Raw genomic sequence first — 11442 nt, 5'->3', positions numbered from 1 at the left:
ACATTCAATTTCTATTTATAATTATATATTTTGATTATTCAAAATAATCTAATTATTAATCCATAAAAAAAACATTTATGAAGTCAAAGGTGTAAACAATCATGAGTTTAACATTTAATTTAATGAAAAACACAAATAACTTAATGTTTAACATCCTCGTAATCAAGGGGCGTTCAACAAATTTATAAAATAAAAACTAGTAAGGATACAATGAAGGTTCACTAGATGAGTGTATGTTTTGATAGTTCAAGCAACTTTTTAAAGTGCTTTTCAAATAAGTTTTTGCCTAAGATAATTAATGTCTTTTTAGTTTTATTTAATTATCTTGATGTATTGATGTCAAAAATTAAAAAAAAATATAAAAAACATTATTATAAAGCATTTTTAATTGAAATTTTTTTTCATAAAAGCAATATGCACCTTATTACCAAAAACACACAACAAGTTTTAATTCTAAAATAGCTAAGTTAATGCTCAGTGAGAGCCTTGCAATGTAAGGGAAATATCTTGTCGCTTGGTTGTTAGTTAGTTTGAAAAAATTAAAAATCTAAAATAGCTTAAGATGGGGTTAGGAGGTGAAATTAAGGCTAAATTGAAATTTATAATCTTTATGAAAAACATCACCTCAAATTTTGACAACAACAACACACAAGTAATTAATGTACAAATACAATAAAATAAAAAATGAGAGAATATCACACCATTTTTTATAGTGGTTTGGACAACTATTTACTCTACTTATTGAAACTATATTCACGTATTTATTGTTAATGAATGGTTTTTTTTAGTGGATGAGACTTACTAAATATACTAATATTTTTTCAGGATCAATATTGAAAAACCTTACACAATCTTATTTCAAGGCTCAAAGATTAAACTTTTCACAATATTTTTCTAGGATCAAAATCTAAACCTCTCAATTAGCTTACAATCAAAGGTTATCCGAGTGGTTCAAGTGCTATTTATATTTTATAATATGTAAAACTCCCATAAGAGTTATCACATTTTAGAAAAGAATATTATAAAGGATTAAACTCAATTCTTTATAGAAATGTGATTTAGCTAAAGATGTGAAAGAGGAATTTGATAAAATTTATGGTTTAAAATTTTAGGATAATAAAATGAGGAGTAAAATCTTTTAGAATATTAAATCATATAAGATTGTAAAATGATTAGAGAGTATGAGAGTATTTTCATGAAGTCAAAGAATGATATTTATAGGAGAAATTTAGGCTTTTCATTGTGTTCTTTTTATTTGTTATAAATGGCTAAAACACCATTTTTTAGAGAAAAATTGTTGTTACAAAACAACTTGAGTGTTTGCCACATTTGCTCTAAAATTATAAGTTTCCATCTTTGCTAAGAATAGTTAAATAGTACAAGAACACATGTGATAAATTCACTTCGCTAAAAATAGATAAGAATCTTTGCTTTTAATAAAAAGTGAATTGAGTGATAATACCAAAATATATGATTAACATGATTTTTATAGTTATTTATCACTATATAATTTTTGGTAATAAAAATAAATTGGATGATGAATTTTGGCAATGTAGATATTTTTGAATGAAAATCATTTTATAATGCAAAATTAAATTTCATAAAAACTTGATTACATTAAAACATGTTTAGGCATCTTCAAGTTCATTATACTTTAAATGATGTGTATAGATTTCTACAATATTAAGATATTTGACATATATATTAAATCCATTAATTGTTGTAATCATAATAAATAAATAAATTATAAAAATTTAAAGAGCTCTGGGCTAACAAAAATATGATTCAATTTTATTGTTTAGTAAGAATTGGAGCTTTGGAAATCAATCTCGAAACTTAGACAAATATTGAGTTTCTTTTCTCCAGATATGACCCAATTACCGAACAGTGTTCCGATTTGGATTGCACCGACATCTCTTTTCTAATTTTTGTCATCTTTTTTCCCTTGCAATTTAAGTTCTTAAAGTCATCAATCAATCCTTTCATTTATTTGATAGGCCTGCATTTAAAATGAACATTTACCATAAATTAAAGGTATCTTATATTATTAGATATATTATTATAAAACATGCTTTAGTTAAGGAGTTTTTGATACTTCAAGTGCAAAATGATGATATAAAACCTTGATAAAAATACACTTTTAAATACTAATCACATAGATTAATTTACAAGGTCGATGAATGAATTTGTTTTCGACACTTAACTTCTTCTTCATTTTTTTTTATCCTTTCTAATTAGTACTTAAAAGTGCATTTTTATCAAAGTTTTATATTATCATTTTGAATTTGAAGTATCAATAACTCCTTAACTAAAAGGATGTTTTATAATAACATATCTAATAATATAAGATATCTTTAATTTGTGGTAAATATTTATTTTAAATGCAGGCCTATCATATAAATAAAATGAATGATTGATGAGTTTAAGAACTAAAATTGAAAGGACAAAGAGATGGTCAAACTTAAAAAAGATGTGTCGATGCAGTTCAAATCGGAACACTGTTCGATAATTGGATCATATCTAGAGTTGTAGATCTTGGATTTAGGTCTACTTTATATAAATGGAAAGGTAAAATGTAGGCCTACAACTTTCATATAGAGCCCAAGATTTAACAAGGTCATTTTCAAGTCCAAATTGTAGCAACAATGAAAAAGTCTGAATTTGTCCTGCAACCCGAACACTGTTTAGTGTTTGACCCATATCTGAAATTCTAGAAGTCCAAATGACCTCTATTTTGTTTTTTTGAAAAGATGAGACAATTTTCTACAACTTTCATGTTTTCAAGTGGTTTCAATTCTGACATTATTAATGATGTTTTCGGCAGATAAGAGAAGATAAAGATTGTCACCAAGTCAAGAGTTGGTCACCCACTCATCAATTAGTCATCAAATCAATAATTCCCAATTTTGGCTTATAAAAGAAGACATTTTCCATGCATTTAGGCATCTTGGTCTCTAAATCAAGATCATGCTCTTACTTTCTCTCTTTGTATTTTTGTAATGCTTAAGTTTTGCTTTCATTAATATATTGTTCATGCCTTTCATTTCCTTTCCTTTACTTAGTTAACTTTTATTTTATTTATGTTTTTATTTTGTTTATTTATTTTTCTTTCTTTCATTACGTTTAGCTAAGTTTATTATATCAAGGTGAAAAGATTACACTAATGGTGTAAGAATAAGTATAGTGTAAACTTAATATGGATTTTAATGTTTGATACTAATGTGTTTTATATTTTTTATCTTTTTCACTCTTTAATACTTTGTTTGTTAAATAACTAATCTAGATTTATATTGTATAATACTTGGTACAAAAAATACTTGGCACTTTTATAGCCCATACTGTATGGTATAATCGACACTTGAGCTATAAAAGGAACTTGATTTGTTGCTAATATAAGTTATAATCATGAATGTCTGACGAGATTTACAAGTATTAGCATTAATCGAATAAGATAACTAATGTAATCATATTAACAATTTATAATCTAATTGGAACCTCCTTTATATATGGTTTCCAATTAAATAGTAAAAGTTTATACTATACCTATTTGACATACCATTAGTAGATCCTTTAACCTTGATATTTGTTATTATCATTGTTTAATCATTACATTAATCTTTCATCTCAAAGTTCTCATCAACTTTTTCTTTATTATTATTACTACTACTACTACTACTACTACTACTACTATTATTATTACTATTACTATTATTATTGTTGTTGTTGTTGTTATCATTGTTGTTATTGTTGTTGTTGTGTTATTGTTATCTATAATTTATACAATTAACCTTCCTGTTGTTGTGTTATTGTTGTTGTCTTGCTAGGTTATTTATTACTTCGACACTTCTGCACTTGAAAAAAAATTTCAATCTTTTAGTTGTGTCAATTTCACATTAATTTTATTTGAGATTTAACTTGATGGTTTATTTTGGTGTCTAGGTATGGGATTCTCACATGACAAGGAAAGATTTTAGTGCTTGGTTAATACTCGGTTTTTAGAATAAAATAAAATTTAGCTAAATTAAAACATTTAAGTGTTAAGAAACCAAATTTAAAACTAAAACAAATATAATGACCGGTTAAGTAGCATTGTAAATTGGCTTGTACATGCACCTCATGTGTCAATTGGTGGGGAGGTGTTTACGAGCTTTAGGCACTAATGAAGTGTCAATATAAGGCCAAATAACAATTTTCACGACAGTATTGGAAATGTTATGCTGGGCTTTTCTAAGCGGGTGGTCATGTGCGAGATGGTTCATGTTGGTGGGTTCAAATAGAATCTTTTTTTTTCCTCCTTTCTTAAGGAATAATGTTTGTTTATAAAAATAAAGGAATTTTGTTAATTGTTTATTATATTAAATTTAGTTTTTATTCTTTTAATTTTTTTATTTTGTTTTGAATTGTTTTTTTAATTTCATCTCTTAATATTATTTTATTTAATTTTTATGTCAAATATTGTCTTTATTCTTTTGATTACTATTTTTCATCTCTTAATTTATTTATTTTTTTAATTTCATATATCAATATTTTATTTAATTTTTATATTAAATTTGATTTTTTAAATTATTTTATTGATTTTTTTTTAATTTCATACATCAATATTTACTTTATTTTTATATTAAATTTAATTTTTATTATTTATTTATTTATTTAATTTTTATTTAATTTTATCTTCTAATATTTTGTTAATTTAAGTTCTAATTTTTATTTTTTTGAGATTTTTTTTATTCTTTTTAACTCGCTAGCTAGGCATTCACATTATTTTTCACACATCTAAATAGTGTGTGGAGGACTCACTCTTTCCCACACCAAAATCATTGTGAATTATAATATTAATCCACAGTATATTATTTTATTTTTTTTGTATTTTTGTATTTTTTTTAACTTTCCCTTTTTTTCTTTTTTTTTGACTTCTCTCTGTTTTTTTTGTATTTATTTTTTAAAATTATTTTTTTATTTTAATTTTGAAATATTGAGCTAGTTAAAAATTTCACTTTGTAATTTTTTCCTTTAAAATACTGTAGATTGCTGCGGTGTTTTTTTTACAAAGTTTTTCTTTTTTATTTTTTTATTTTTTAAAATTATTTTTTTATTTTAATTTTGAAATATTGAGCTAGTTAAAAATTTCACTTTGTAATTTTTTCCTTTAAAATACTGTGGATTGTTATGGTGTTTTCCTACATAGTTTTTTTTTTCTGTTTTGTTATGTTTTTTCTAAAATTATTTTTTTCAATTTTATTTTTTAAATATTAAGCTGGTTAAGAATTGTAATTATAAGTAAATACAAGTTTTTCCTCACGAAATACTATGGATTGATATAGTTTTTCCTCATATGGTATTTTTCCAATTTCTTTTGTGTTTTCTTTTTTTGTAATATTTTTTTCTAAAATTATCTTCGTTGATTTTTTTTTAATATTGAGTTTTTTAGAATTTAACTTTGTAATAAAACTTAATCATGTGGGGAAAGCATTGTAACTTTCCTCACAAAACATTGTAAATTGCTACAATATCTCTCCATTTGGTTTTTTTTTCTTATAATTCTTTTCAAATTATCTTTGTCAATTTTATTTTTTTAATATTGAGTTGGTTGATAATTACAATTACAAGTCATTATAAATAAAGATAAATTATATGGGGAAGCACTATAGCTGTCATCATAAAACACTGTGAACTGCTACAATGTTTCCAACATGAATTTTTCTCCTTTTTTTGGTTTTTAAAATTTTTTTTCTCAAATTGTTTCTGTTTATTTTTTTTAATATGGAGCTAATTAAGAATTTTTTTAAAACACTATGAATTGTTGCAGTGTTTTTCCATATGATTTTTTTATAATTTTTGAAATTATTTTTGTTGATTTTTTTAATATTGAGTTAGTTAAGAATTATAATTACAATAAAACTAAATCATATGAGGAAAATGCTATAGTTTTTCTTACAAAATACTGTGGATTGCTAATATTTCTCTAAATAGGTTTTTATTTTATTTTATTGGAGAAAATACTATAGTTTTTCTCACAGAACATTGTTAATTGCTATAACATTTTTCCTCATAGGTTTTTTCATCTAAAATTATCTTTGTTGTTTTTTCTTTAATATTAAGTTGATAGAGAATTTAGCTTTGTAATTTTTTTTATTTTTTATTAATAGAAAAACTAAATCATGTGGTAATAGAGCAAATATTTTATAATAGAAAAACATTATAGATCACTACAAATCATTTTTTTCAGTCTCTGAATTTTTTTATCACTAATATAATTTTTTTCTATTATAAAATATTTATTCTATTATATTTTTAATTTTTATTATTTATTTAATACTAATTTATAATTATAATACTATTATATATATTTATTTTATAATCATGCGGTATCGCTTGCGGTAGTGCTAGGAAATATCAAGGGTGTTTAGGAGTGGTTTTTAAAAGCACTTTCAAAAAAATTTAAATTTTTTTATTTTATTTTTTACTTTAAATTAATATATTTTTTTAATAAAAAATATTTTTTATTAAAAAAATATATTAATTTAAAGTAAAAAATAAAATAAAAAAATTTAAATTTTTTTATTTTATTTTTTACTTTAAATTAATATATTTTTTTAATAAAAAATATTTTTTAAAAAAAACTATAACTCCAGTAACCTCTTTACTTCTATAATATAATACGATAAGTAGCTCGCTCTCTCGGCCCCTATAAACTGGCGGGAAGAAGTTGAGGCATAGCCCGTTGGCTAAGCGACTTCCGATAAGGACCGAACTTTTCTATGCTCGCCCATTATTGTACAGCTCTCACCTCCAACAGCAAAAACTCTTGTCTTTTCTTTTTCAGAAGTACAAAACACTCTAGTCTTTGTTCCACTCTCCAAAACCCCAAAAGAGCAATGCCTCCTACTTCAAAAGCCAGAATCATCGCCGAGTACGCGAAATCGAGCAGGTCATCGTGCAAGAAATGCTCGAAAGCAATATCTGGTAAGGCCCTCAGGTTGGGTTTGGTCAGTAGAGACTCAAGAGGGTTTGATATGACCAAATGGCATCACTTGGGTTGCTTCTCTGACAAGATTGAATCTACCGAGCACATTGGAGGGTTTGATTCTCTCCAGGTAGTTTTTTGGTTTTAGGGTTTCTGTGGGGGTGTTGGGGATTTTTATGTTGTTTGGTTTTAATTATAAAAAATTACGGGTTAATGGCAAGGGAGAATTTAACCGTTTGATCGTGTTTTGCAGAGTTGTGATCAGGAAGCCCTGAAGAAATTGACGGAACAGGTATTAATTAATATTTATTAATGCTCTTCCTTATGAACACGAACAGCAGTTGATGTTTTTGGGTTTTCGTCATGGCAACTGGTTGTATTCTAATTGGGCAGTTATGATGATTATGGAGTATTAGCTAGGGTTTGTTATGACATTAATGGTGATTTTGTTGTAATTGTCATGGTTATGAGTTTTGCTGTGTTTCTCTGGTTCAGCCTGAGAGATTTAAGACGAAAATTCCATTTTGTTATTGTTTAATGTTCTTTTTTTGGAAAAGACAAAGGTATATGTGGTCTTGGCTGGATGAATTTACAATGCGCATATAAAAATTGCCAAAGGATTTGTGTTCTTAGCGTGCTGTTTTTTGTTTATATTTTGGGACGAATGTGTGGTGGGATTACAGGTTGGACTCTAGAGGGTTATTCTATAAGCATCTATCTATTCTAATTAACACATATTCCAACATTACAGGTTTCAAATGGAGATCAAGATGTTGAAATAAGCCGGAAAAGTTCCAAGGTATCAAGGGCATATGGATATCTTAAAAACTCAGCTATGTATATGTTTGTACTCCTCCGCTTACATCTGTTTTGCTGATATTTTTTCATAACCTGATTCAGAGAACAGATGAAGATGCGGAAGAAAGTGAACTGGAGAAAATAAATACGAAGAAAACTAAGGTAGATTATCTTGTTGTTGTTTTCTCATCTCTAAATTTATGTTTCTTTGATTTTAATTGTCAAGTTCTCAATTGAAAGGTTGTCTTGTGATGTTCTGAGTATTTAATTTATAAAGTCCTTAATTTGTTGGCATATTCCAATGGCAGTTTACTTTTCTTGATACAACTTTTCATTTTCAATTGGACATCTATTTATTTTATTCTGAACATCATTGCTTCTAGTTGTCAGTAGCTAATGAGGAAGCCAGCCTGGACATAGCCTTTTCACTCTCCGATGTTAGGGACAATTATAAGGTCAGATATATTCTGAATGCATATTGTCCTATTTTTTCCGACTTCATTTTCATATATCAACTTTCTTTTGTTTCTGTTTATATGCCTTTCCCATGTTTGGAAAAACTGTGTTTCTTACTTGTTTTATGCTTTCCTTTTGATTCAGGATGCTACATTATTACCTAAATGGAAGGCATTTCAGACAATTATATTTCTTGAACGGGTGAGCTGTTGGACTTATTGTTGGGCAATGCTGCTAAGACACACCCATGTCCAGCCACACCACACACCCTTGCAGATTAACTGAATTTCCATTTATCTTATGGTTCAAAGCATGGCCCAAGGAAAGAGAACTAAAAAGAAAATTTGCCTTTGTTTTTGTTTGATTTCCTTCACCATCTTGAATTGAAAGGTGTAGAGTTCTTATATATATGCATGAGTAAAGTAAGACTAAGCCTTTCTTAGTAATGTTCAGATGCAATGTGCCATTTCTTTTTGTGCTCGCAAACCATTGTTGGTGTGCACGTGAAAACTTAACTTCAGCATTTTGCAGGATGATGGTCTCCATGATTCGAATAAAATTGCTGCATTTGATTTTGATGGCTGTCTTGCAAAAACATCTGTCAAGAGGTATACACCCCCTTTTTAAGTTATCCATTGAACAGTTTTTGCTATTGCAGATTTCTATGAAGGTGTATTTTATTGGGTTTCTCCTTTTGCTCCATGTGATTAATTGCTTCCACTATCTGTTTTAGTGACCAGACACATGGGCAGAGTTTTCAACTTGGAATCTTTAACCCTTTATTTCTTTGAGTGTCTGTCTCCAAGTCATATGTTGAATTTCCGTTGCATTATAAGGATCAAATTGAGAATCTAATGGATTGCCTCATAATGCTTCTTTGATTTCAGAGTAGGTGCAGATGCTTGGTCCATCATGTTCCCCTCAATACCAGACAAGCTGCTGAGCTTATATAATGAGGGCTTCAAGCTGGTCTGTCTGTTTTCTTGCAAAGGCTTTGTGTCTTAAAATTTGATTTAAAAAAGTATTTTTCCAGCTTCTTCTCACCAGATTTTGTTCCTGTTAATTTGTTTATGCTGTTAAAATGTCATTTATGCCATGTTTAGGTTATATTCACAAATGAATCCAATATTGATCGCTGGAAGAACAAAAGGCAGGTAGCTGTGGACTCAAAAATTGGACGCCTAAACAACTTCATCAAGCATGTCAAGGTTCCAATCCAGGTTGTTCATTCTGCTGATTTGTTTTATTATTTTTGTTCTTTTGATAGAATCTCTGTTGACATATATTATCCTTATGAAACCCAGGACCTTGTGTCCTTGAGATGACTGCACATGTTTGGGTACATGACATTAAGATATGAATTTCGCAAAGATTTTGTAGAATTCCAACTCCTGGAAGATCAGCCTGTACATTCATTCATCTTTTTGTCATGTGATCCAATAGCTGAAAATTCATCTTTTTTTTTTTTTTGGTTCAGAGAGGTTTGAGAGAAAAATAAGTATTAAAGCGAAGATTTTCAACCATATCTACACAAAGGCACACCAGTATTTTCAAATGCTTTTAGTCTCCCTGGAAGTTATTGATAGCTTCAACTTCCCTGACCTTTTTCTGATATTATCTCAAAAGATTCAAAGTTGTTTGGCTTCTCATCAATTCTGAATTGTTAGTTTGTTGACAAGGTGCCTCTGAAATTTCAACTCATAAGACTATGTTATTTGGATGGCCCAACTCAGCCTGATTCTCTCTCCTAGGATTGGTTTTATCTATTCTAAAGTACTGCAAGAAGAGCAAATGACTAGCTGGTTAACATCCTCTTGCCTATGAAGATCTTTATCGCTGGCTATGTTTTTGGGTCATGACTGATGGTTTTGACTAGTCTATTGTATGGAAACACGTTCTTCATCTGTATTCTACTACAGCCCTCACATCACCTGTAGTCCCTTGTCATCCGACATATTGTATGGATCTGACACAGATAGTAATGCATTTGGTGTAATGTTTGCATGCAGGTTTTTATAGCGTGTGGGTATGATGGTAAAGTAGAAGATCCGTTCCGCAAACCCAAACCTGGAATGTGGCAGATTATGGAGAAACACTTTAACTCTGGCATTCCCATTGATATGGATCAGTTATTTTCCTCTTCCCTTAATTTCTTCACTTCTTTATTTAGGGCCTGTTGGCTTTATAAGATATCTCTCTCAACATTTGAAGGACATTTTAAGACTGTATTATCATTACTCCCATCAACAATCTTATGTAGTTGTGGAATTATAGAATGTGACTAATTTATGAACCAGAATGGTGGTTTGATATTGCTTCTCATTTTGTGCATTCGTAGATCCTTTTATGTTGGTGATGCAGCAGGGAGACCCAATGATCATAGCGATGCTGACTTAAAATTTGCAAAGGTATAGTTAGATTTATCAGTTATGCATGCATTGTGATCATTCACAGAAGATCATTTATCCTTATTTCCTGAATAAATTATCCTTTATTTGTCTGTACTGTTTGTGTTTCAATTTATAAGTTGCTGGATTAGTAATGACAATTGGTTTTGCTTAATGTTGAAAATTGGTTCAATGATTTGCTCAAGAGTTGAATGAGGTTTGTTTTGGATGCAGGTTATTGGATTGAAATTCCATGTCCCAGAGGACTACTTTGGTGTTTAAGAATTCGTGGTTAGTGACAGTGGTTCTTGATTTATGACTAGCAAGGAAAGATCCAGATCAAAGTTGTAATTAGCGTCGCCAATGATCTTACATCTCTTTTTTGTACTAGAAGCTGCTGATATGCTTTGGATTGATTCATGCCAAGTCTCTCTCCGTCTGCATCCCCAGGCTTCTTTCTATTGTAGTTATTAAGAAGTTTGTAACAGAACTTGCAAAACTAAACGTTGTTAGCTAACTCTGTTTTGAATTCGGATAGTTGAGCTGATTTTGTGACCACTACTAGATAGGTGGATTGCGGTGGCCCGTGCAAGCCGTGGACTGGTTTAAATTCTTCCTCATGTTAAAAAGATATATACTGAGGTAACACTAACGAAGAAGGAAAATTTAAGACCTTGGATGTTGATTTGATTGGATAATAAGTTTGGTTAATTTAATAATATAATTAAAAAATATTGATAGTAAATAAACAATTTTTTTTGGGTAATAATTAATAATAAAAAATCAGTTATTAAAATATTATATTCTAGAGAAAAGACAAAAACTTGTAGGAGATTC

At 28.6% G+C, this 11442-nt stretch overlaps 1 protein-coding gene across 1 annotated transcript; it reads left to right on the top strand.

Annotated features, from left to right (window-relative positions):
• Positions 1-6674: 6674 nt before the first annotated feature.
• Positions 6675-11076, top strand: LOC105113437 (phosphoesterase). Its single transcript, XM_011009612.1, has 12 exons — positions 6675-7094; positions 7218-7256; positions 7716-7763; positions 7865-7924; positions 8146-8217; positions 8363-8419; positions 8750-8826; positions 9106-9187; positions 9322-9438; positions 10228-10346; positions 10557-10626; positions 10840-11076. Exons 1-12 carry the CDS (start codon positions 6759-6761, stop codon positions 10885-10887), a joined length of 1125 nt encoding a protein of 374 aa, XP_011007914.1. The 5' UTR covers positions 6675-6758; the 3' UTR covers positions 10888-11076.
• Positions 11077-11442: the final 366 nt, after the last annotated feature.

Source organism: Populus euphratica, unplaced genomic scaffold (assembly GCF_000495115.2).
Source record: "Populus euphratica unplaced genomic scaffold, PopEup_1.0 scaffold422.1, whole genome shotgun sequence".
Lineage (NCBI taxonomy): Eukaryota > Viridiplantae > Streptophyta > Magnoliopsida > Malpighiales > Salicaceae > Populus > Populus euphratica.
This window is presented reverse-complemented; position numbering and strand designations above follow the sequence as displayed.